At 32.6% G+C, this 27,079-nt stretch overlaps 4 protein-coding genes across 4 annotated transcripts; 2 read left to right on the top strand and 2 right to left on the bottom strand.

Moving 5' to 3' along the window:
* Nucleotides 1-484: 484 nt before the first annotated feature.
* Nucleotides 485-4,825, bottom strand: LOC107958034 (OVARIAN TUMOR DOMAIN-containing deubiquitinating enzyme 3). The gene is made up of 8 exons (XM_016893687.2): nucleotides 4,642-4,825; nucleotides 4,392-4,548; nucleotides 4,213-4,300; nucleotides 2,381-2,444; nucleotides 1,868-1,973; nucleotides 1,719-1,773; nucleotides 1,508-1,561; nucleotides 485-829 (listed from the first exon to the last, which is right to left on the bottom strand). Exons 1-8 carry the CDS (start codon nucleotides 4,661-4,663, stop codon nucleotides 692-694), a joined length of 684 nt encoding a protein of 227 aa, XP_016749176.1. The 5' UTR covers nucleotides 4,664-4,825; the 3' UTR covers nucleotides 485-691.
* Nucleotides 4,826-5,552: 727 nt separating this feature from the next.
* LOC107958035 (mRNA-capping enzyme) lies at nucleotides 5,553-13,429 on the top strand. The gene is made up of 18 exons (XM_016893688.2): nucleotides 5,553-5,897; nucleotides 6,375-6,510; nucleotides 7,073-7,211; nucleotides 7,604-7,755; nucleotides 8,158-8,241; nucleotides 8,323-8,385; nucleotides 8,750-8,878; nucleotides 8,991-9,197; nucleotides 9,646-9,765; nucleotides 10,196-10,245; nucleotides 11,012-11,171; nucleotides 11,264-11,401; nucleotides 11,795-11,917; nucleotides 12,007-12,105; nucleotides 12,339-12,428; nucleotides 12,546-12,630; nucleotides 12,718-12,851; nucleotides 12,940-13,429. The coding sequence occupies exons 2-18, from the start codon at nucleotides 6,382-6,384 to the stop codon at nucleotides 13,081-13,083; spliced, it is 2,046 nt and encodes a 681-aa protein (XP_016749177.2). The 5' UTR covers nucleotides 5,553-5,897; nucleotides 6,375-6,381; the 3' UTR covers nucleotides 13,084-13,429.
* A 5,053-nt stretch (nucleotides 13,430-18,482) lies between these two features.
* Nucleotides 18,483-20,748, bottom strand: LOC107958036 (protein OCTOPUS-like). Its single transcript, XM_016893690.2, has one exon. The coding sequence runs from the start codon at nucleotides 19,962-19,964 to the stop codon at nucleotides 18,573-18,575; it is 1,392 nt and encodes a 463-aa protein (XP_016749179.2). The 5' UTR covers nucleotides 19,965-20,748; the 3' UTR covers nucleotides 18,483-18,572.
* Nucleotides 20,749-24,078: 3,330 nt separating this feature from the next.
* On the top strand, nucleotides 24,079-26,839 carry LOC107958037 (probably inactive leucine-rich repeat receptor-like protein kinase At5g48380). The gene is made up of 2 exons (XM_016893691.2): nucleotides 24,079-25,713; nucleotides 25,793-26,839. The coding sequence occupies exons 1-2, from the start codon at nucleotides 24,748-24,750 to the stop codon at nucleotides 26,639-26,641; spliced, it is 1,815 nt and encodes a 604-aa protein (XP_016749180.2). The 5' UTR covers nucleotides 24,079-24,747; the 3' UTR covers nucleotides 26,642-26,839.
* The last annotated feature ends 240 nt before the right edge of the window (nucleotides 26,840-27,079 follow it).

A 27,079-nucleotide genomic window follows, 5' to 3' on the forward strand; every position in this document is an offset into this window, starting at 1 on the left:
GAAGTATTCCCACGTGTAAACCGTCGTTTACTTTCCCTTCTGGGGTTTTAGTTTTTGTCGTTTTGTGAAGATAAAAACAAGAGTAAACTACCGCTAAAGTCAATAATTATTAATAAATTTACATTTTGATCACTTCCTTTTAAAAAATTACAAAATAATCATTAAACCATTTAAATAAATTAAAATCTAAAATATATCATTTTACTCATTAATAAATACCAATCTACTGTATTAATTATTAAATTATCCTTAGAGTTCATTAGCCGAACTTTAAAAATATTTAATAACCTATTTACTTACATAAAAACTTTTAAATAGTTTTTAAGTATTTCATGAAGCATTTCAGGTAGCATGATCAAAATCCAAAATTTTAACATAGTAAACAGACTAAAACCATAATTAAACCAATTTTGACTCCAAGCATTAATATCAAATATATGAAAAAAATAAAATAATCAATCAGATTGGATTGGATCGGATCAGATTGAATCAAATACAACTCCGGCATGCATTTACTTAAAAGATCTAAACTTTAGTTATAAACTCATCCATTCAATGTTCAAACATAATCTTCCTGCCTGTAAAAAGATATGTAGGAGAATCAACTGGCTAAAATCCATTAGTAAATCTTACAAAAAAATGGGTGGAATTCAGCGTTTCAATCCATCGATTTGAAGTGGATACGATACTCTCAAACAAGTAGGTCGTAATGGTTTCGGCCGCTGTAAAGAAGCCTTACGACTTTCTTAGGTTTTCCTTTTCCGAAGCCCTTGCGGAACTCAGATCCGTATTCCGCAATGGGAATAAAGCCCCATCCACCCTTTCTATGCTGCAATATACGAAACATCAAACAAATTAATGCAAGCATCAAACTAGGAGGATAAAAACTATTCAAGTGCACGCATTGGCTTGAGCAATGTTTCATTTTCATTATAGATGCATGAAACAATTTCGAAATTTATAACATTGGTTGCGGTGAATGTATAGACAAATCGAACCCCGGCACTCATTCATAAATGAAACTTGAAATATAGGTGGTAGCGTGCACGGCTTAACACAAATAGGGGGTAAAAATATCACGGAGGCCTCTATACTAAGAGTAAAACTATATTTTGCCCCATTTACTCAAATAATGGGTAAATCAGACCCTGTACACTAGATTAATGAGCAAACTGCTCATTTTTGTTAAAAATTTCACCCATTTCTGATCTTAAAAATCGGCTTGGCTGATGAAATAACCGACAGTCACACGTGACATGTCACGTGTACCTTATGCTGGCATATAGGGACCAATTTTTAACAATAAAAAGAGACGAAACTTTTAACAGGACTAGTCAGCTATTTAATCTATCTTACAGGGACTAATTTGGCCAATTTTTGAGTAGAGGGGGCAAAATGCAATTCAATTTTTAGTACAAGAGCCTCCATGGTACTTTTACCAAAACAGGAGATACCATATTCGAAACCAGCCTAAATTTTCAATGAACAAGCCAAGAGACAAACATACCTCATGCTCGGGGATATAAACAACTATTGGCTGACCACACAATCTTGAAAGCACCTGGGAAAGTTTATGGCCATTAATCATCGTAATTGTTTCAACAAAAAAGTGACAAAAGACTGCTGCAAATATGTGCAAAGAGAAAACGGCAGATGAAGTTCCTGCAAACCCATTAATGATTCATTCTCTAATAAGTATGCATTGAAAGAACACTAACCAGGAGCTCCGATTCACCTCCCCAAAAGTCAGGCCGCTGAATGCGTTGGCAGTAACTGCAGAAGATGTATTTTCATCGCAAGGATATGTTAAGGAATCAATCGAAAATAGTAGAGATTCCATGAATCATCTATAAGATTAGAGACTAACCGTTTCAAAGATTCTTCAACCGTAATGGCAATCAAAGCCTCTTCGTACTGCTGCCGGTCTTTCGCACTGTCACATAAAATCTCTTTAACAGCCATTCGTAATTCATCTGCATTGATATGATTCGGAGTTTAGTAATGTACCTAAAAGGTTTGAAGCCTACAAACGGAGTTACTAAAAACTTGCTGATAAATAAACAGAACATGTAATCATGCCGATGCTTTAGGTTTCTCAGAGATTCTTGAACTAATAAACTCGAGAATAAGCCCTTGCTTCTCAACCATCAAAAAATTTTGTACTTGGAAAAAAGTGGGGAAGAAGGGCCGAAAAAGACTAAACACAAGTAAAATTTTCTCCAGGATCAACTATTAATCCTATCCTATATTCCATGATTTGAGCTCATGGATCAAGCCAAGTACGCAAGCTCAATACTTGAAACTGCCAAAAGAAAAAGAAAGAAAGATGGTTTGTGCAAATTCAGCTATAGTGAATGATTATGAAATAATAGAATCATACCGGCATCATCTCTCTCTTCCCGGGGGCTTAAAGCAATACCCTTGTTGAAAGCCATCCCTTTGACCTGATTCACATCATTCACAATTAGTACACGAGCCATTACGGCGGAGAACACTAGACTACAAGGATTTCAAAGGTTTGAGGATTCAGTAACATATGCTTAAAAGTGTGTTACAGGTACTTATATCGAAGGTGTATCTGCCTTAGCTGACACATCACTCCTCGTTGACTTGTACCTCGTAAACACTCCTCGTAAAATCAGGTAGTGTCACACTATTTATGTTATTCATATAATTATAGACAAATAACAAAACTGTATCTGATAATGTAAGAACTTAGACAGAGAGGTTTCTATTAAGTTACCGGTAAAAGTATCTTAGAAGCTCCTGAACTAGGAGTCAAATAGCATTTTGTCTCCTTTACTTAAAAAATAAGCAAATTAGTCCTTGCATATTAATCAAAGAGCATATTAATCCTTTCTGTTTAAATTTTTGATCCATTTTTACTATTAAAAACTAGAGTGGCTGACAGAATAACCAGACAATTACACATGGTGTGTCACATGTACCTCATTTCGATGTACAAGGATCAATTTTTAATAGTGGAAATCGATGAAATTTTTAACAGAATGATCAATTTGCTCTTTGATCTAAAATGCAAAGACTAATTTGCTCATTTTCTAAATAGAATGGGCAAAATGCAATACAAGGGCCTCCATAGTACTTTTACCTTGAGTTACCCAAATAGATTCCGTATCACAACAAGACATCTAACACTTTGAATCTTGTAAAAAAAGAACATTCATCATCCAAATGGATGACTGTCAATGTCAACCAACATCATCCAAAGTTACCCGAATTGGCTTAAACCAGAAGCAACCTGAACCCAAAATACCATAACTCGAAATGATCCCAACCTGTAATGTCCTAACCCAAAAAACTAAGCTCCAATCTTGAATGACCTCAACCCAAAACAATCCGATTTCGAACCCATAACAAACTGAAACTGAAATGACTTGAATCTGAAATTAAACCAAATTTGGAATTGATCCAACTGAAATAATCCAGAAATTTTAAAACCTGAAATGACACACAAGCCACATTACCTGATCCAACCTGCTACCCAACATCATAACTCGAAATGATCCCAATGGATGATTGTCAATGTCAACTAACATCATCCACGGCTACCAAGTACCAATTTCAACCACTGGGTTCTTCTACTCAAATTGGCTCAAACCAAAAGAAACCTAAACTCAAAATGACCCCAAGTGGTAATATCCAAACCCCAAAAAACTAAGCTTCAAACCTAAATGAGCTCAAGTCAAAACAACCCGAATTCAAACCCTTAAGTTGAAGTAAAAATTACCCAAACCCAAAATTAATCCAAAAATAATCCACTCAATTGACAGGGCTAATTGTACTGCAATGAATTCACCATGCAAACAAATCAAATTAACAGCTACCCTATAGAGAAACAAAGTTGAAGAATCTTCAACAAACATCATCCCAATGGATGATGATCAATGTCAACCAACATCATCCACAGTTACCAAGTACCATCCTTAACCATCGGCTTCTTCCACTCGAATTGGCTCAAACCAAAAGCAACCTGAACCAGAGATACCATATCTCGAAATGATCCCAACTCGTAATGTCCTAACCCAAAAAACTAAGCTTCAAACCTGAATGAGCTCAACTCGAAACAACCTGAATCCGAACCCATAACAAGTTCAAGCCAAAATGACAGGTCTAATTGTACTGCAATACATTCACCAAGCAAACAAATCAAATTAAAAGCTACTCTATATAGAAACAAAGATGAAATGTTACCAGTGCTCGAAATAGGCATCGACCATCCCCAGTAACTTTGTGAATTGAATACTGCTCAACTTTCTTCGTTGCTGCCGACCCACCTCCCCTATCAAAAATTAAAACTTGGGGTTACAGACAATGCGAAATGTAGGCAAATTTTATTATTATAATAATAATATTAATAATAAGAATTTTACAAAGATGCTCCAATTCTAGCGAAGAATCGATGACTGTTATCTGCTGGGAAAGTTGTGGACAATGAGTGATTGAGGCTTGGAATTGAAATAGAAGAAACAGGGGAAGAAACAAGCTGGAATTTTGCAGTTCCATGCCTGAGTTGCTCCAAAATGGTCTCTGCTTATTTCAAAAGAACAGAAAAAAGTAATTTGTTTGAGATTGATACCAAAAGTAAGGGAAAAAAACGAAAGACCCCAAGTTTAAGAATACCATTGCAAAGCTTGTTGGCCATTGAACAAGCACTTGACACAAAGACGCTGTCCCTGAAGTGGGAGGAAGAAGGGAATTGGATAAGAACCAGTGGTATTATTGGGCCGGACCAATGTTTTATATACTAGAATCGTTCCAACCTAGACCTGTTCACGTGCTTTATTATATTTTAAAAATGAATTTGGATAAAAAATAAATTTATTTAAAACATGATCCGGTTTTGAGTTCGGATATTCTTGAGTTCGAATTTGACTTATTTTTTCTTATATTTATAATAATATATATCGAGTTATTTCTATATTAGATAATTTATAATACATAAAATTTAAATTTATATAATGTAAATAATAAAAAATGTTTAAATAATTATTTTAAAAATTTTAAAAATTAAAAAATTTTAAATATTAAATTGGTGTATAAATATGGGTAAATTTGAGTTAAATTTTAAACTATATTTTACATGAGGGCAGGTTTTGGTAAACATACAATATGTTAATATGATGCTTAGTCCATGAACATACAATATGTTAATACGATTTGTTATCAGTTAATTTGTTCGATTAAAAAGTCATAACTACAAATACGATTAAGTGTGAGTTTGAATGGGCTACGTTTCCATTAGGTTAGTAAAAACAGCGGTGGCGGTGAGATTAAATAATATAGAGATACTGTAACGTAAAATAAAAAATGAGCTAAACGCACCGTACCGTACTGCCACCTCAAACGAAACCTAATATTTTAATTAGTTTAAATGATCTTTACTGATTTATAATTCAATTAATTTGATATTATTCTTACTGTTACTCTAACCGAATATAATCAGTCTAATTTAAATATTATTGATGATAAAAGTCAAACCTGGGTCTTCCACATTATTTTATATCCCCTCTCTATTTAATTTATTTCGGCTACAGTCCAAATCTTCACGTTTCTCACTATTTCCTCTCTCTACTGACATTGGTGGAGAGTATGATTTATTAACTGCCCTTTTCTCCTTCATAGTTCGAAAAAAAAAAAAACCTCCAACAACTTTCTCTCTCTAGGGTTTTTAAAAGGGAAACTGCCACTGGAACTCACCATCTTAAGGCTTCGTACAGCTTTGAGCAAGGTTTTTGTGTGTGTGTGTGTGTTTATCTGATTAACGACAGGTAACGAAAAAGAGAGGAAAAAGAAAATCAGCTTATTTTTTTGGCGGCTTTCAACGGCGTAGTGGATCGTCATTTTACTTTAGTTTCGTCGTGGATTTCATGTTTTTGGTGAGTTTGAACTTAATTTCAGTTTTTCTGTTATTTTTTTGGTTCGTCAACGGACTCAACTGTTTCGATTTTGCTGCCAAAAAGATTTCGTATAGTTTTTTGTTGATTAAGATTTTTCGAATTGTTAGTTTAGTTAGCTTATCAGCTAGACGTCGAGCAGGTTAGGTAGAATTTTGCTTTTAATTTGATGAATTTATTTTACTCTGAGTGAGCTAGCGGTTGTATTTGTGATGATATATTGTTAATTGATTAGAGATTAGTATTTGTTATGATTTTGCGTTTAATTTAATGAATTTATTTACTCGGAGTGAGCTAGCTGTTGTATTTGTGATGATATAGTGTTAATTGATTACAGATTAGTATTTGTTATGATTTAGTATTGATGAAGAATTTTCTGCTTATACATACTTATATATACATATACGTTTCATTTTATTCACCTCCTGACATAGGCTATAAGTGCATTGTGTTTTGTAGATGCGGAATGATTGTTGGTATGGACCTAAATGCTTTCCCATTACCTGAAGATGATGAAGATCCATATGAAACACAGATAGAACATTACTCTGCTCCAGAAGAGCATGTAGAATCTGCAGTTGAAATTTCACGGCGGGTAATTCTCAAAATTTCTCCTCTGGTTTTCTCTTAAAGAATGCATTTAGTTTCTTTTAACATCTATCTTTGATTGGAAATGGTTTCTGGTTTTTATGTATGTATATATGTAATTCCGTGAGAATGAGATGTTCCAGGCATTGAGGGATAGAGTGAGGTAGTGCTGTAGCTATTACGAAGTATTGAAGTTATTTGCATAGATGTTGATTTCATAGGTAATAGGTACTTATTGACAAGATAACATGGAGAACTGAGGTTTTGTTTGTATATTCATTACACTGTAAAATGATGCTCTTGTGTAGATGTTCTTATATTTGTAGAGGAATTGTGAACAATTCTTACAATCCTACTCGCATTTATGAAAAATCAGTGTCTTTTTAACTTCGATTGTTAATCAACATGCAGATTCCTTTCCCATTTTTTTCTTTTTCATTACGCTCTTATAGGTTAAGCATGTCATATTATGCTGTGTTGTTTTTGTTTACTCTTTGCAAAAGTTCATAGTCTTCATGTTTGTGGATCACTGTTCATCCTTGCATGGTAATGGAATTTGCTTCTGTTAGGAACGCGAAGAGAGACGGAAGAGATTGAGAAGTGACCGACCAGATGACCGGCCAGTACATATCTCTCAGCCTGTTGTATATGATCACTTCTATCAAAATAGGAACTCAACATTTTATGATAAAAGCAGGATCCCTCCTGGTAAGATCCCTGACTTTGCACAATGGATTCTATTTAGTTTTTGTGGCTGTTGTCAATGTATGTTAAAATCATTGGTGTTCTATTGCCCCGATTTTGTAGTTCATAATGATTTTTATTTATGTGTAACCGAATTACCACAATGGTATCTATTATGTCAATGGTCAATAGAAAAATTTTATGGATACATTGTTTGAAGCTGATGATTTCAGCCCTTTAGACAGTCATTATGATGTTGGTGTCATCAGTAAAATGTAATCAAATGTATTTGAAATTGTTTCTTGTTTCATTTTTGTGCTTAAGATGTTGATTTTGATTGATTTATTAACTTTCAAATATGTCTTGTTGCTTAAACCATCGTGCATTTTTTTTTCCTATTTGCAAATAATTTGCAGGTTGGTTGGATTGTCCTGCGGTTGGTAAGGAAATAGGCTGCATCATTCCTTCGAAGGTTCCACTTGGTGAATCTTATAATGACTGTGTTCCTCCTGGTAAAAGATACTCTTTTAAACAAGCGGTTCATAAGCAAGAAGTTTTAGGAAGAAAGGTATGTATAAAGCATGACATTTCTTTTCATATTTCGCATTGATAAGACCTCATTGATTCTCCCATGAATGCAAAGCTGATCTCTTCTATCATCATCTTAAACATGTAAATGGCATAACAAAATCCTTGTGAAAGAGCACAAATCCTCATAAATTCTGGGTCTTTCTGACTATAGAAATGACAGCATATAGGGGCTAAGGTGATTATACAAGGTTAGGTGGTGGGCATGTCTATATCATTCAAGATTTTGTTAGAAGTGTCTGTTTGAAGGACTTGAGCCTAAGCCTTTGTGCTTGTCAGTTGTCACCCAACATAAGTTACTTATCAGTTTCTGCTGGATAAGACTTTTAAAATGAGATTGTTAATTTGAAAACAATACCTTATCTCTTATGCCTGCTTTCAGCTTGGTTTGGTGATTGATTTGACGAACACTTCTCGTTACTATCAAACTACAGACCTGAAGAAAAAAGGCATTAAGCATGTAAAGGTGAGCAAAGTATTAGAGTATGGTTTAATGCTTCTCTTACTTCTTTCAGCCTTGGCTTAATTTTTTATTTTTGTGTTCTAGATACAATGTAGGGGAAGGGATGCTGTACCTGAGAATGCGTCTGTAAATACCTTTGTTTATGAGGTACTTTTTGCTATGATATTTTTCCGTCATTTCCAGAATCTACTAGAATCACTGCCTTCATCTCTTCTTAAAATGTGATTTCTGTGATAGATTTAGTCCCAACTCCCATGATGCATTTATCAATTGACAACCAAATTTGTGGCTGGTCACTGGGTTATATGTTTCCATGTTATGCTAAAAACAAGAAACTACTATGTTGTAATCACAAACATAAATTAGAACTTATGTCATAATCGGTAATGCATCCCCACTTCTTCTCATTCATGTAGTACAGTTGCTGATCTACATGTGGTTTGATGTGAGCTACTTGCTTCTAGTGTGTTGTGACCAATTTACTAAAACTTCCATGAAACTTGTTTATCAGGTGTCACAATTTCTCCTACGTCAGAAATCGAATAAATATATTCTTGTCCATTGTACTCATGGTCATAACCGCACTGGCTACATGATTATTCACTATCTCATGCGAACACAGCCAATGTCTGTTACTCAGGTCAGTAATTTTTGTTGTTGGTGGTGGTATGTTTTTTTAGTCTTTTCCAGTATCTGTTTTAGGTATTCACAATGGAATACTATTTACTATTTTTGTTTAACCTTTTCTGCAGGCAATAAAATTTTTTTCTGAGGCACGCCCACCAGGAATATATAAACCAGACTATATTGATGCCCTGTATGCATTTTATCATGAAAGAAGACCAGAATCTCTTGTCTGCCCTCCAACTCCTGAGTGGAAAAGATCTTCTGATCTTGATCTCAACGGTGAAGCAGCTGCAGATGATGATGATGATGATGGAGCTCCAACTGCATTACCTGTATGGACAACCATGCAGTATTCTTAATTTCTCTTTTTTTTTTTATTTAACTTTAATAAGGGCATCAGAACAAATGAAACCTGTTATTAGCAAAAGCTTCATAGTACCATTTCCTCATTTCCATTTGGAAAGTGTAAGATATTGACTGTTTAGCACAAAATGACCTATTTATTATAAATATTATGAATGGGTTTGTCTTCTTTGATTATAACAGTAATCTTTGCTGATGGCCAGCCTGCCTTTTCTTCTTCACCATGTATATTAAGCTTTGTGTTATAAAGGTCTTACAAATTATATTAAGCTTTGTCATTAAATTGTTACTAATTGGCACTGAGGTATACTTGTTTATGTTTCTTCTAGTTTCATTGGTGATGTTTCAATTTTGCTCAAGATTCTGTACAAGTCTTTTCTTTTGATTTCAGCTTTAATATGTCTTTTGTCATTTCAGGAGAATCATGAAACTGATGTAATGTTGACAAATGATGACGTTTTGGGTGATGAAATACCTCATGACCAGCAGGTACAAATGAGGCAATTCTGCTATCAACAATTGAAGTTAAATACTGGGGTATGCACTTTGAAAGCAGATTCTGTTTCTTTTTCATTTTCCTTCAGCTACTTATTCGAATGGTCAAGACTGAGATTTGGAGACGGAATGTTTTCATCAGGACATAGCTTTTTTATTCACCTTGTTTCTTGACTGTAGCTTTGGAAATTTTGTGGAGGATTATTAAGTGATAAGTTAATAGTCTTTGAACTTGTTAAACTGCTGTTCTAATTTATATTATATTCGAATACTATAAGAATATTTTCTCTTAATTATAAAATTAGGAGAACTTCTCTCATTTACAAAACTAAAACTATTGAAAACTTGTACACCTTTTATCCAATTAATTATTTATATTTTTTTTGGCTAAAAGTTAATTCTTTAGTTTGCGTATGATTCATTACAGTTTTAATCTAATACGAGCTCTGGTATGGCCATTTTTTGAAACCAGGTTAGAGGGCATGCACAATTCCCGGGATCACATCCAGTTTCGCTGAACAGGTCCTTTATATGTTTGGTTTTATTCTTTTTCTTAGTTCTTTATTCTGGTTTTTGATTCTTCATTTTGTTGAAATTAGCGCATTATCTCTTAGAACTGTGGTTGGCCTTTAAGTTATTTTCTTACTAATGCAGCAATTTTCCTTGTTAAGCTAGTAGAGACTAAAATGCCTTGAGATTGCAATTGGCCATGCTGTATGTTAAAGTTCTAAAATATGTGTTCGAAATTTTTCAGAAATTTTGTTGGGCAATGGATATAACTTTAGAGTACAAATTTATATTTTAAATAACTTTTTTCTCATTTCTGAAAATACTTGCAGTTTCCTAAGGCTTTATAGTGACACGTTGATCATTTCTCCTTTTCCATTCTCATGGGATTCATGTCTATTTCAAGTACAAAATATTAGTGATGAAAAATCGGGTTAAAATGTGTTTGAAGGTGTGACCTGGCTCAGAAACGGGTCTTGAAGCATGCATGAAAAACGAACCATGGTACTGGGCATGGGATATGGAAATGATGTAGTTATAAAACTGTGTAGTTGCTATTACATTAGTAGAAAAAGCAAGAATGTCTTCCATTTCTCTGTTTTGTCTCCCAAAAGAGTTTTTAATTATCAGCATCAAATGTTCGTTGCTTACTTAATCGCCTTCAGTATAAAAGTGAGTGTTGAGCTTGTCCTATTTAGTGTTCTTTTACATTTTGTTCTTTTTCTAATTATTTTGACCAGAATATTTATCTTATAAAAATTCTCTATTTTTGAGTTTGCAGGGACAATTTACAACTTTTAAGGCAACGCTATTATTATGCCACTTGGAAAGCAGATGGAACACGATATATGATGTTAATAACTATTGATGGATGTTACTTAATTGATAGAAGTTTTAATATCCGAAGGGTTCAGATGAGGTTTCCATGCTGGCACAATAAAGTATGTATTTGCGTGTCTTCTTTTTTAAGTGAAACTCTGGGATCTAAGTGTCTCGTGAGTCTTATTACTTTGTCAATTTTTTCACTTGTAAGGGTGTAGGTGGCATGAATCATCATTTGACATTGCTTGATGGGGAAATGATAATTGACACCCTGCCAGACTCACGGAAGCAAGAGAGAAGATATCTCATCTATGATATGATGGTTCTTAACAATGAACCTATTATAGAGGTTGGTCGTCCTTATTTTTAATACAATTTCTCTTAATTGTTTGTCCACTTCGGCATTTTATCTATCTTATGAAACTGACGTTCAGTTGATAGCTTGTGATATAGATATTTTATCTTGTTTTTCTCTGAACTTCTGGAGACTATATTTTAAAATTCGTTGTTTGGCTTGTCAGAGATGTTTTAGTCGTCAGTAATCTTAATTTTCAGTTGCTTTTCTAGTTTCTTTTTCCTTTGGAGATTCTAGAATGTCAATTTTAGATCTAAGAGCATATTCAATTGAGAGACATTTTAATTTTCAGAATCATGTTATCCCCATTTTTCCCCTATGAAATTTGAAAAAGAAAAAGAAAATATAAAGCATAGCTAGTAATCCCACGGATCAACACTGGTGCAGCGGCCATTCTATGAACGATGGAAAATGCTGGAAAAAGAAGTGATTGAGCCTCGAAATTATGAACGCCACAATATTTACCAGAGCAGGAATCCTTATTACCGATTTGACCTTGAACCCTTCAGGGTATGTTTGATGAACACCAATGTGTAATATGTTGTTCTGTTTCTACCTTTGTGATAAATGGTTGAGAATTTGCTTAAATCTTTTGTCAGGTGCGGAGGAAGGACTTTTGGTTGCTTTCTACTGTAAATAAGGTTTTGAAAGAGTTTATCCCCAAGCTCTCTCACGAGGCAGATGGTCTTATTTTTCAGGTGATTGAAGAGGGTTATAGGATTATCGATCTCAAATCTTTTGAACTTATTCAACTGTTTCTCCTACTGTTATGTATGAAGGTCTTTCAGTTGGTAATTTAGTACCGCACCATATATAATCACCCGATCTATCATTTCTTAGTTTCACTTATGTGTTGCCTCATATGCATGCTCTCTTAGGAAAGGCATTATGTTTTTCGGCATTAGTGGTTAATAATGGTTCTTTTTGTCAGGGTTGGGATGATCCTTATGTACCTCGCACTCATGAAGGTCTTTTGAAGTGGAAATATGCTCAGTTGAACTCTGTTGACTTTCTATTTGAGGTTGCTTTTCTCATTTTTCTTTGAATTAGTTTTTTGACGTTTTAAATTCTGGGGGATTTTGGCTTCAAAATTTTGTAGCAATTCATCCTTGAACTGAAAGCTTTTATGTATCGACAGATTGGAAGCGATGATCATGAACAACTTTTTCTCCATGAACGGGGAAGAAAGAAGTTGATGGAAGGGAATACTGCAGAATTCAGAGGTTGGTGTGACTTACGTTTATTCTACTTTCTTCTTCATTTGAGATCATTACCTCCTATTCAGGACAATTTCCTGAAATGCTTTGCAGAGGTTTCAGATCCTCCTTCATCGTTCTCTGGGAAGATTATCGAGTGTTCTTGGGATCCTGATCGACAAGTGTGGGTCTATATGAGGATCAGGACAGATAAGTCGACTCCCAATGATATTAATACTTACAGGAAGGTCTGTATCTTTGCTAATTTGACATATAGTTAATTTTTTTCCTTACCCAACTGCTGTAACTAAAAGCTAGCTACGTACGCAAGAACAGGTTATGCAAAGTATAAACGACAATATCACAGAAGAAATCTTATTAAACGAGATCAACGAGATCATTCGCTTGCCCATTTATGCTGATAGAATAAGGATGGACAGCAAGGCCCACCTGCATACAAATTCAGCACGACGGAGGTGATTGATATAACAAACTGGTTGTTATGCAGCCGATCAAGGTACTGAATGGTTCGATATGCTTTTCTTTAGCTTGTGTTTTAAAATACTTCTAGGTTTATTTTGGTAGGAATTAGGCGCATAATTGAGTTGTTTGTATCATATCATGTATGTAATTAGCTATACCCTTCTTTAGTCAGTCTTTATAGTGTTTGTGTGCCATGCTGGTGAGTTGCATGATCCATAGTTAACTATTCTTCTTATAGTTGTTTAGATTAGAGGATTAGCATTAGCATTAGCATTAGGATTAGGATAATCATGTATGTATATTAGTGATAATATATAAATTAATCAATATCTTTTTCCCTTTATCTAGAGATCCTTTGAGTCAGGTTTTAACACTATGCTTGATTCAATGTGAGGAAATAGATTTATCTAATGTAAAGAATATATCATTTGATATCCAGAGTATGATACTTTTTTTAACTGTGGTACTTGTGCTATGTGACAAAAGTTATACATTTTGATACCAAAAATAACAATGTTAACTTTTTAGTGTTTAATTCAGGTTTTAGTGTTGGTTTGATGAAAATTAATTGCTAATATTATTAAGTTTGAATTTTCCATAATTTTGTTGATAGAATAAATTTAGTGTTAATTGTGAATTTGTTTAATTTTACGAATTAAATACTAAAAAGCTAAAATTGTTATTTTTGGTATCAAAATGTATAACTTTTGTTACTATATTGGAACAAAAAGTAACACTACCACATTAAGCCTAAGCAATATAAACCAACAAGATGGTCAACATCTTCAAAGAAATGGCCCTCTGCATATAAAGAGCAACACTGAGAAGAACCACCAATTAAAGAATTCACTGAAAATTTATGTCGTTAAGAACAACTGAGAACCCCGTTGAGGAAGTTGATTCATCCAATAACCTCTTAAGAAATATAACTGCTGATACCAATATAGGTAGAGGAAGAATGAGGTACAACCACTCATAAGTTAAGAGTTATAAGTTTAATAGGTAAAAGTAAAAATATTAAGTTCGGAAAATGAGTTTAAATAAAATAAGGTCCGTTTAAAATACAAAATGAGCGCAAACTAGAACATCTAAGGCTTAAGCTCAAATTGATCTATTCTTCAAGTTGGTAATATTACAATTTATAAAACACAAATTAAATCTATAGTAATATATAATACTTGTAAACATTAAAAAAAACTAAGGTGATTATATATAAAATTATAATAAATTAAAATATATAAATTTATTAAATTAAAATAAATAATTAAATTTACATATATATTTTTAAAAATTTAAAATTTAAAAAATAATATGAGCAGGCTTAAAATGAATTTGTATTGAGTTTGGGTTTAAATAAAATTATAGATTCATTTTTGGTTAAATCGAATTTGGCTAAATATAAAATATGTTAATATCATATTTAAATTTTGCTCGACTCATTAACACCTCTAGAATGCGGTTGGCACAATGGAGTCGATAGCTGATTGTGGTGGATTTTTTATTTAGAGAGTTGAGTAGGGAAAGCACTTATATTCTAATAAGTGGGTCATCTTGGTGTAGATTATAAATTATGTTGTGTTATAGGAAATTTTAGCACGTGCAATGGAAAGAATTTGATCCAATGTCCTTAAGTGGGATTGGTGTAATTTTGGTGTATGCTCGTGTGGTTGATGCGAGATACTGGTGAAAAAGGGGAACGGTTTTAAGACGTTGTATGTCTGATCATCTTATAGTATTTGACGAGATGGCACCTTTCGGTGAGGTAGTTTCTGAGTCTACTTATTCAGATAGTTAAATGAGTTCTCTTTGGTATACAGTGAGGTGGCTCCTTTAGATGAGATGATTTTTTCCAACAATAACCAAAAAAATAAAGACTTGCTAGATTTTGAAACAGATTTGATGATTCAAATTAAATATTGTTTTGTGTTTCAATTGAATTACAAATTTGATTTAATAATTAGAGAAAAACAAATAATACTGAAAATAAAGAAATTGGTCCAACCTATGACTTCTTTTTAGGCTTAATGATAAATTTGGTCATTAATGTTTGTATGTTTTGTCAAAATAGTCTAAATTATATTTTTGAGTCTTTTTTTATCATCAACTTTTGTTCTTTTTTTCAAACTGTTTTTTCTAATAGATTTAATAAATAAATATAAGGTTTTAATCTTTCATATGTTTATTTATTGACAGATTTTTCTATTGAGTTAATTTTTTTAGATAATTATGTTTATTTTTTAAAATTAAGAGTTATTTTTTTAATTTTATGTATTATTTTTTCATTTAATTATTTTCACATATAACTATCTTAAAGAGCTATTTAAGTAATAAATTACATCTCATTAAAAATATTCTACATATGAAATTTTATATTGTCCTCATCAATTTTTTTAATGATGCTTTTATTAAATCTATTAGAAAAAGCAGTTTGAAATAAATAACAAAAGTTGATGGTCAAAAAAGGCTCAAAAATACAATCAGGACTATTTTGACAAAAATGCAAATATTAGTAGCTAAGTTTATCATTAAACTTTTTTTTATTTTAAACTTTTTTTTGGTCATCATGGAGAGTAATGATCTAAAGACAACATAATTAGATATAATGGTTTTAAGTTGGCGAAATTTGTGGAATCCATTAGTGCCAAATCAATTTGTATCATTGGTCTTCAATGATTTCAGCAGCAAAGCCTGAGCTTTACAGCTTCAAAAGATGCCAATAGAATTTTTAAGGGTAAATTACCCATTAGTCACCCTAAAATAGGATCTTTCTATTTTGACCACTCTCAAAATTTTTGTCAATTTAACCACTGTCGCTAAAATATTTGATTGAAATGATCACTCAAGTGTTATCTCATTAATGGATTGTTGACTGAACCTGTCAAATCTATATTTTCTTCTAACCCTTCGTTTACCTTTCAATGGATCTCCCATTTCGTTTCCTCTTCTGACTCCATTTTTTTTGCTCAAAAAAGAGATCTCTTTTATTGGTTTCACTAAATCTGCTGTTTTGTTTTCTGGGAAAAGTTTCTTACTTTCTGGCATAGTAAAGAAGAGATGAAGGTGCAGATAATGTCTTGTGTTGTTCCCTAAACCATGTTTTGAGCATCCTTCCATCAATCTAAATTCCACATAGAAACCCATAAAAAGGATCTCTAATCAGTAAAATGAGTTTAATTTACAATTTAAAATCTTGGGTCTGAATCTGATAGTAATTAAAGACCTGACCTGCCAACAACATAAAATAAGCAAAAATGGCGAACTTGGAGATCAACAACGAAGAGATTCGTGTTCGAAACACCATATTCGATACTTTGCTATTGGATCCCTTACTCTGCAATCTGCATCATCTTCTTGAATGAAAAAAACAGATTCAACAATAATCCAAGTCCGAGTATTGAGTTTTTTTTCCAATGATCCGAGTTTCGCACAGTGTTTCAGGGATTCCCCAAAAGATGACTTGTCACTGTTGAAAGCAATTTTCCGAGGATGTCGGTCTTGTCTTTTGAGTTTTGGGGTTTTCAGTGCAACGCTCTGCAACTGCAAAGCATCAAATTTTTTGGGTTTAAGGGATTAATTTAAAATTTTTTAAGTTTTTTAGGGACTAAAAGAAGAATGTCATTTTATAATTTTTTAAAGTAGATATTAGGAAAAAAATGCTGACATGGCAAGCTCAGCAAGCAAGCAATTAACGAGATAACGGTTGAGTGATCATCTTGAATAATTTTTTAACGAGATAATTTACTCAATTTTTAAATAAGAATATGTCAAAACAAGCAAAACCCTAGAAAGAAAATTCCTAAAAAACTAGAGAGGGGAAATAAATATCTTAAAAAAAAAGTTTGAAAAAAAATCCAAAAGTATAATAATTTAACCTCGAAAGTACCATCCTTAAACTTAAATAATTTGAATCCGAAATAACCCAAACCTAAAACAACCTAAATTCAAAAAGGTAAACTATATTTAAGGTCACTAAACTTTTAATAAGTTTATGTTTTAATCATTCAACTTCAGAAAGTCACAAAATGGTCATTCTATTTGAAAATTTTATTTTGAGTCACTAAGCTATTAAAATCCTTATTGTATGACTTTCTTTAATCGCATTTCCTGCACCACTTCTATCCTACTGTTTAGTTTTTTTTCTTAAACAACTTTAAACGTTATAAATCTACAAATAAAAATCCCAACAGCTTTTGTCTCTAGTTTTCAGCATCAACCGCCAGATCAACTTGAATAAAAAATATGTTCTTCTATTCATCAATGAGTATTGATCTACCATACTGATCTTATCCTCGAATTGTCACTTAAAGCTTATTAACTAAATTTAAAAAAGAAAATTAACAACCTAATAGCTTAAATAAAAACTTTTGAATACTTCAACAATACTATCTGTTTTTTTAAATAGTAAGTTTGTTAGTCAATCCATTGGGAGGAATAAGCAAGGATGCTTCTTAATCATCTTTTTGACTTTAGAGATAAAAAAGAAGATTGATGATGGTGTTTTTACATGTTTAGAGAAAAAAGAGAGAGCATGATCTTTAACTCTCTTGATTGAAAATGTTGTTGGGTTATCCTTGTGATAATGAATGATTAAACCTTGTTAAAGTGGAAAATAATCATTGCTTTGTTTTATTCTTTTTGTTTTTCTTTATTTTATGAATTTCATCCTTTACTTTTATGAATATCAAATTTTAATTTTTGAATTTTATGATAATTGAAAAGTTTGTCTAATTTTTAGTAAATATATAAAATTAAATTTGTTGATATAAATTGTTGAATTATTAATTTTTAAAACATTTGTATTATATAGCGGTTTTGAGCATTCATCCGGTTACAATTGAACCTCAAGAAACATTTAAAAATGAAGGTTGTCACCGAGATTAGGAATGATTGTGTTGAATCATCTGAATTCGTGAATTTACTTAAAAATTCGAATCTATTTATCACCCGTAAATTATCTAAATATTACTATCTAAATTCGTATATGAATTAAATATTATCATACATCTAAAAGAAAAATCCGATTTTAAAATTTTCAATCTTTTCCAAATATTCAAATCTGTAAAAATTTGAATTCAAACTCACTAAATTCTTCATATAAATTCTATAACCATCCCAATAATTATTGCATATTCGAATAATGACTCAATATCCAATTTGAATATAATTTGAATATAGTGTAATTCAATTAGTATCGATATTATTGTTAATGTAGAAGGATGTGGGATCATGTGCATTGAAACGAATTATCCTCATATAGGATTAGGGGACTATGGGCACTTTCAGACATTGTATCAAAAAGAATAAATATGTTACTGAAAATAAATTAAAGAAATTATTAAATTCCATAAAATTAGCAGTAAAATGATGCAGGAAGCTAACATGAGACCCATACCAAATTATTATACGTATAATCCATTTCATAAAACTAACAACATTATATGAATGTTCAAATGCAAAATTAAACAACATACATATGAATCTCAAATTCAGTACAACCTTTTTGGAACAGGATGTGCATGGTTACCCCTGCATTTCCCCGATCCACCTCTCCGGCCACTGCCGACGCCGCCACTCATCGTGTCGAACATTAACCGTCCATTCGACTCCACACCAAACCTGCTCGAATTCCGCCAACTTACACTGCTACTACTTCTCATAAGCTTCGGATTAAAACCCAATCTCGGCTCCGACACCGATTCCGAATACGAGTACGATCTTTCGACACCACTAGCTCTACTATACTTATCTTCATCTTCATTTTTGTTAACACTCTTCCTATGAATGAACCCCAAAATGTTCCAAGCTTTAGTACTCCATTTCTTTGATTTTTTAGTACGATCCCCGTTCATGATAATGGAAGCATTGTCTTTAAAACTGCTAATCTCGAACGTTTCCGAGTTTGAGTTGGAGTTCGAATCGACAATGGCCGGAGAAACCTTAGCGGTGGAAATTGATTTCAATTCATCAATCTCAGCTACAACAGCTGCAGCTGTTTTTCTTATAGAATTGGATCTATCAAGACTTTTTCTTCTTCTAGAATCTGAATAATAATCCCTTGTTTGAGCTGATCCACCCGGCAAAGACTCACCATTAATGGAATCCATTGCTAATGGATGATCTTCAACCATTGTGGCTATGGGTACTTTTGGGAATGGTGTTGTTGTTCTTCCCATTAAATACCCATCCCAAGAAGCTCTTGGTTCATCAAATGAAAACCTTGAATCATCAAATGAAAACCTTGGTGGAGCTATATCACAAGATCTTCTTCCTAATGGGTTCTCTAATGGCAATCTAACTGACCCATTATCACCATTTTTGGGCTTTTTAAGCTTTTGTTTTTGTCTCCATTGTTGAAGTTTCTTGCTGAAAACTGAAGCAGTTGACCAGAAAGTAGTTTTCTTCTTTGTTTGTGAATCAAGATCCATATGATCTTTCATGGCTTTCAACTGTTCTTCTTCTTCAACGATCTGTACGTCGTCGTTTTCAGTAGAAGTTTTAATGGAAGATGAACCTAAATCACTTATTTCTTGAGAAAACAGTGAGCAGGATTTCCTTTGAGGTTCAAATCCCAAGTTGGTACCTTCGTTTTTTGACGCCGAGAACGACTTTGTACGGCGGAGCTCAGGGAGAAAACTGGGTCGGGTACCGTTTCCACCGGGAGGTTTGAAAATGGCTTTAAATGCGGCGGCGGTGGTGCTGCTGGGGGCAATGGGTGGTTTCCCAGAAGAAGAAGAAGTGGAAGCTGGTTGAAGAAAAGCGAGACGTTCGCAAAGGCATGAGGGACAAAAGGTGGTGAAACTCTCTTCAGGGTGGCGGTCACAGGGACGGTGAGGCGGTGGCTGTGGCTGTGATAATGGTGGATCGGCGGTGGGATTCATAAGCAAATGTAGGGATATGAAATGAGCATTTGGCTCATATTGTTTTAGCTTCACACAAAGGGAAAGAATATGAAACAATATGAGTGAAAAAGTGAAGCTTTTTTCATGGGAATCATGAGAGAGAGAATGATAAATTCATATATGGAAAAAAAAATTAAATTTATTAAACTATTAATAAATTTACATTTATTAAATTTTAAAAAATTATAAAATAGTCACTAAATTATCTGAAAATTTTATTTAAGTCATTGGGTTATTAAGTTTTTATTTAAGCAACGGTTCATATGGTTAAATTTTAAAAAATTACAAAATAATCACTAAATTATCTGAAAGATTTTATTTAATTCATTGGGTTATCAAGTTTTTATTTAAGCAACGGTTCATATAGTGGGCCAATACTCATCAACGAGTAGAAGAACATACTTTAAACCTAAATAGATCAGACAGTCATTATTGAAGATCAGAGAAGAAAGTTATTTTGATTTTGATTCGCATATTCATGACATTCAAAGCTGCTTCATGAAAAAAACGGGATTGTAGAAGAGAAAAGGAAGGAGAGCTTTCAATTAGTTGAGGCAATGGGAACAGAGAACGTCATACAATATCAAATTTAACAGCTCAATGACTTGATGAAAACTTTTGAATAGTTCAATGACCATTTTGTAACTTTTTAAAAGTGAGTGACCTTGAGTGTAGTTTAGCCTATTTTAAATAATTTTGTAAAGAAAAAAGAAGAGAAAATCTTGGCGTAAGATCGGCAGTGACCCACCCAAACACTCCTTAGTACTCATATTCTTTTTCTTTTTCTTTCTGTCTTTGCTTTGGTCCTTTATTTTTTCTTTCTGTCTTTGCTTTGCATTTCTTTTCATTTTGTTTTTCCTTTTTGAGCTTTGCTTTGCTATGCTTTTCACCATTTTGTGTCAAGTGTTTGATTTATATATATATATATATATTATGTTTGTGATATTTTAGATTGTATTTTTGTTGTTAAAAACTGGCGTGATTAATGAAATAATTAAATAGTTACACGTGATGTGTCATATGTATTTTATTCTGACGTACAATGGCTAATTTTTAAAAGTAAAGATTAATGAAATTTTTAACAGAATGACTAATTTGTTTCTTGATTTAACGTACATAGATTAATCTGTCCATTTTATGAGCAAATGTGACAAAATACAATACAACTCCTAATACAAAAGTTTTCATGATACTTTTATATTTTTTTATGTCATATTCGTGGTGCGGTTTAAATCATAACATATTTCAGATATTTTAATTGTAAATTTCAAGACATTAATAATTTATTTTATGTAGATTTTAATATATTTCTATATTTGAATAATTTCATTTTATTTTTCATAATGCGACATGTTTTGCTAATTTCCTATTTCTTGTCATAATTAAGTTTCTAAACGACTTATTTTAAAATTGAATTATTGTACTTGTTGTTGAAAATTATTTGATACGTTTTTTGTGAAAATTTTAGGCTTTACAAGCATGATTCAAAGGACGAAACATATTTATAGTAAAAAAGTAATAAAAATAGGATACATGGCGCTACTTGAATTATTCTCGTGGAATTAAAATTTTCTCAAACAACGTATCGAATACTACCCTTACTTGACATACATAATATAAATATTGTATTTAAACGTAGAAGAATTTAAGACCCTGTGTTGTTTTTTTAATATAATGCCTACTTCTATCTATTTCTTAAACTCTTAAACTAAAAACAAAATACACACTTAAGCGCACTCAAAATTACACTTTTCATATGATTACAATAACAACGATATTAACTAAACTAAAACTTAACCCGAGTTTTTTGGGTCCTAATACATCTTTGTCATTAAGCACCAGACAGACAGACAATTCAAAGGACCAAAACCAGGTTAAATTACAGCAAACAGAACTCACTTTGGTCTTTTTATGAGACCAATTTAAAAGTAACACTCTTTGTCTTTGTTTTTAATAAAAATCAAACCTTAGATAAGGCTTCTTCTTTTTTATTCTCTCAAGCTTAAGTTACACTTTTTCTTTTCTTGAAAATCACATTTAGCATTTGTATTTGATTTTTTTAATTAAAATATAGTTGATATTTTTTTTGAATAATCTCATTATAGGTTTTGATCATATCTGTTCTTTGCAACACAATGTCTAGTACTACTACTCATAACCCCTCCCAACCCATAAATAGGAGGATAATACGTTTCAGCATACTCGAACTCATGTCCTCCTATATTAACAATAATATTCATGCTAATCGAATTAATACTCAATCAAAAAATATAATAAAATTTTAAAATAACTCATAAAATATATGTTTTCTGAGATTATTTTTTAAGGCTATTTCGACACTTATAAATACCAAAGTCTCGTAAGTCTAATAATATATATTATTTCGATTTATCAACTTAATCCTTGTGAATGGATCAATTATTTCGATTGAAATTGACATTGTGTTTCTAATAAGGTATCCTTTTAAATGACGTTTAAGAATGAAATCAGTCATAAAAAAACAAGATTATTGGGACTGATCGAAGATATTAATATGACATATGGTTTAAAAAATAGATTTGCAAGAGTATCAGTATTATGTGATGGATCTTAGTGATGATGAAGATGTCAAGGTGATGGTTTACCAAAAAAGTGGCGATCTTGTAGTTGAGTCGTTAGTGGAGCTTAAACGATGGATAAATATTTTTTTCAATTATTCAAGTGTGCTGATGGTCTTGATGACAACATATAATCTAGATATTCGCTGCATGAGAGATGAAAAGCATGAATCTCGAGTTTATTAAAAAAGATCATTTAAAGATAAATTATTTTTAGGGTTTTTAAACATTTGGGTCAACTTCTAATTTAAGCCTGTTTATTTCGATCATGCAAATTCAAATTATATTTTTATCTTTGAATTAAATTTACAGAATGATCAATTTACTTTTTAATCCAATTTAAAAAAATAATTTATCTATTTTTATATAAAAATAATAATGCAATACGAATCGGAGTACATATTTTTACCATAAAAAGTTAACCCAACAACTTTTTTGGTCAAATGGAATTAGAGATCATGCTTTCTTCTTTCCTCTAAACATGTAAAAGCACCATTTTCAACAAGCTTTTTTCCTTTCTTTTTGGCCTCTAAAGTCAAAAGATAAATGAGAAACATGGCAACATGTTCCTTCATAGAGAGGCTAAAAGATAGAAACGAAAGAGTGAATGAAGCTCAAAACCCGATGGCTTGACTACAACAAACCTGCAATACTACAACCAAAATAATTTATGATCATTTGAGACCTTATTTGTCAACGTTCCAGCATTGCTAGCTGCCTCTTTAAAGACCAGACCTCCCCTTTTTTTTTCCCTTGTTTTTTTGTTTGTATTATACCCATAATTTGGGTGGTGGGTTAGAAGGTAAGTTGGATCAAATCGACTAAAATTATTTTGAATTAGTTGAGTTAATGAATTTTATTTTATTATCTTAATTCATTTTAGGGGTGTAGCTAGAGGGACTGGCAGGAGTTTCGATCCCCTTAAAAAAAGAAAATTTTTCATTTAGGCGTTTTAAAATTTTTAAAAATTTAAATTAATAAAGGTAAAATTACATTTTTATCCACTTAAAAATGATGAAAATTTAATTTAATTATTTAAAAATTATAAAGATATAAGCTATTAAAATAGCTAAATTGTATTTTTACTATCGTAAAAATTATAATTTAATTTTGGCCCCCTAACCTAACAAACTTTTTTGCTTCGCCCCTGATTCATTTTAGTTAAATTCTAATTTTCAAATGTAACGAGTACTAACCTTCTAATTATTTAGTTAAATTCGGTAAAAATACCAATGAAGCCCCTATACATAGGGGCAGATTGTATTTCGATTCCTCTATTAAAAAAATAAAAAAAATTAGTCTTTATATATTTCGAAACATGTAAATTAGTTTTTCCATTAAATTATTCTGTTAAATTATGATGTGAAACATTGATTTAAATAATTACTTACAAATTTGGTTCTTGAAATTTAACTAAAATATCATTTTATTTTTTAAAAAAAATTAGCAATAATTCTAAAAAATTATAAAAAATCTTAAAAATAAATATAAATGATTAAAATTATATTAAAAATATTAAATCAAAAGCATCTCAGTTACGTGCGCCTTACGTAGTGGCTCTACAATATTTATAAGGGCATCTATTGTAAACGTAGTATTTCCGTGGTGACTAAAATTACATATTAGCCATTTACATTCATGACCCATAAAAAAATTAACACATGAGCCTTCACTGTGTAAGACTCTACCTGCTTCCAAATCTAATAGCTTTCTTTACTCTTACGTTATGAACCCATGTTTATGGTGTCATCCATAATTCTTTGATTTTTTCAACTCATGGAAAATGTGTTAGTGTGAAATTTGACTTTATAAGTCTTTAACTTAAGCCACAAGAAAACTCCTTATTTCTTCTGTCGTACATCTTCCAAACACGTTTTCCAATCACTAATTTTCATAGACAAGACTTGGAAGACTTAGGGTGAGTTTGGATGGGCGGTGCGTTTACCTGCGGTTAGTGTAAAAATAGCGGTGGCAGTGAGATTAGATACTGTAGCGATACTGTAGCGTGAGACAAAAAGTAAGCTAAACGCACCGCACCGCACCTAATCGCCCATCCAAACCCACCCTTACTTTTCTGGCTTTGGTCTGATGGGAACATATGTTGGCCAAATTGAAAGTTCTTCTCTTTTCCTTCCCCTCTAGTTTGTGTTAGGTTTAAATAGTTAATGCAGCCCCATTTTCTCCATTCAATTCACTCCTTGCTATTTGTTTCTTGCTTTTGCACCCTAAATTTGACCTCCATGGAAATGGCTCCAAACACAAGACTTGTGCTCCATGCTTTCTCATGGTCATTGCTAGCTGCTATAAGTATCTGCTCTCAAAAAGATATCGCCTGCTTGAAATCAATAAGAGCTTCCCTGGATGACCCTCATGACTACTTCAAATCTTCATGGAACTTCAACAACACAACAAAAGTTTTCGTTTGTAACTTTGTGGGGATCGAGTGCTGGCACGCTGACGACAATGAAGTGCTAAACATTCGTCTAACCAACATGGGGTTGAAGGGTCAGTTTCCACTAGGCATTGTGAAGTGCAAGAGATTAATGAGATTAGACCTTTCAAATAACCAGCTTTCAGGACCCATTCCATCAAATATTTCAAAACTCTTCCGTTTTGGAACTGCAATTGATATCTCCTCCAATAGATTCTCTGGTAACATACCAAAAAGAATAGCAAATTGCACTTTTCTAAATTCACTGAATCTCTCAAACAATCAACTAACCGGCTTTATTCCGCCGGAGCTTATTTTGCTACACCGGATGAAGAATTTCAGTGTTGCTAACAATCAATTATATGGTCCGGTGCCACTATTCAATCTCAGTTTAAGTAAGGATTCCTTTGTGGGTAATCCAGGACTATGTGGTAACCCTTTAGAGCCTTGCATTGATCATAAAAACAGTCCCTTCAAGAATGGTTTTATAATAGGCTACAGTGTTTCTGTAGTTTCTGTTATAACCATTTTTATGTTCTACTTTGTCCCCTGCATGCATAGGAATGAGAGGAACAAACTGCTCCGCCACTTCATATTGAACCTGATATGGAATAGGACTAGAAAGGTTAACATGACACAAAATTCCCATCAAACAAGCCAAATGGTACTTCCAGATATCCTACATGAAACCAGCAGAGAGGTACTCTATCTAATTCTCTCCCTTTGTTTTTAAGTTACTTGTTCTTCAAGTATTCATCCCAGTTTGGTGTTTATCACAGACTTCTATGTTGGTGGAACTGGTTTCAAGAATGAGTTACAGTGATCTCTATGAAGTAACAAAGGAGTTCAGTGGAGAAAACATCATAGGACATGGACAAATGGGGACAACATACAAGGCAACATCATCCAGCGGTTGTCTTCTAGCAATCAAGAGGCTATTCGACACCCAAAAATTCGATGAACATTTCATAACAGAACTGAAAACTCTAGGAAGATTAAGACACGACAACCTAGTCCCACTCTTAGGATTTTGTATAGAATCTAAAGAAAAGCTTCTGGTTTACAAATACATGTCCAACGGCAACCTTTATGATTTGTTACATCCTTCAGAAAAAAGAAGAACCATTGGTTGGCCATTGAGACTAAAAATTGCATGTGGTGTAGCAAAGGGTCTGGTTTGGCTTCATCAAAACTGCAATTACAAGGTGATTCATCTCGGCATATGTTCGAGATGTATCTTACTTGACCAGAATTTTGAACCCAAGATATCGAATTTCAGTGAAGCGATGCTAATGAAATCGAATAATCGATATTGGAGCAGTAGTTTCGACATGGATAGTGAGTTTTGGGAGTCGAGTTTCGTCAAGGAAGATGTTTATAGGTTTGGGATACTGGTTCTTGAATTGATTAGCAGAAAAGAACCGAGTGAACTCACTGATTTAGCAAGATCTGGAGATGAAAGTATTGGTAAATGGGTGGTTGATGATGTCAAGAGTTCTGGTTTTGTTGATGGAGGTTTGGTTGGGCATGGATTTGATGTTGAAATCTTTGAGATTCTGAGAGTTGCATGGAACTGTGTTCAGCCTAATCCTGATGAAAGGCCAGCAATGCTTAAGTCCACAAAATAATGAATGGTTTTAGCAAGAAATATGCCTATCCCCTCTAGTCCGCTTCAACATAGTCTTTACATTTAAAGTTGGATAGCTATTTTAGGACATACTACTTTTTTTTTTAGATCAATGGCACGGATAACAACCAAGGAGTTGACAGGTGCCTCTTAAAATAATAAATTTATGTTTTAACCTTTTAAAATTAGTACATTTAACCTCCCATAAAATTTAAATTTAATAAATTTTAAACTATTAACATGAAAAAATTGCATTCAACTGTCATAAAACTATACAACAAAAAAAATTCTCTAGCTTTGCTTTTGATCGGGAGAAGAAGTTTACTGCCACTACTTCCAATCACTTGATGGTTACTTGAAAGCACGATTGTTGGATCCAGACTGATTTGGCCAGTACATTAGTCTAGAGAATGAGGTTGAATTGTGAACGGGTATATGT

This window comes from Gossypium hirsutum, chromosome A01 (genome assembly GCF_007990345.1).
Source record: "Gossypium hirsutum isolate 1008001.06 chromosome A01, Gossypium_hirsutum_v2.1, whole genome shotgun sequence".
NCBI lineage: Eukaryota > Viridiplantae > Streptophyta > Magnoliopsida > Malvales > Malvaceae > Gossypium > Gossypium hirsutum.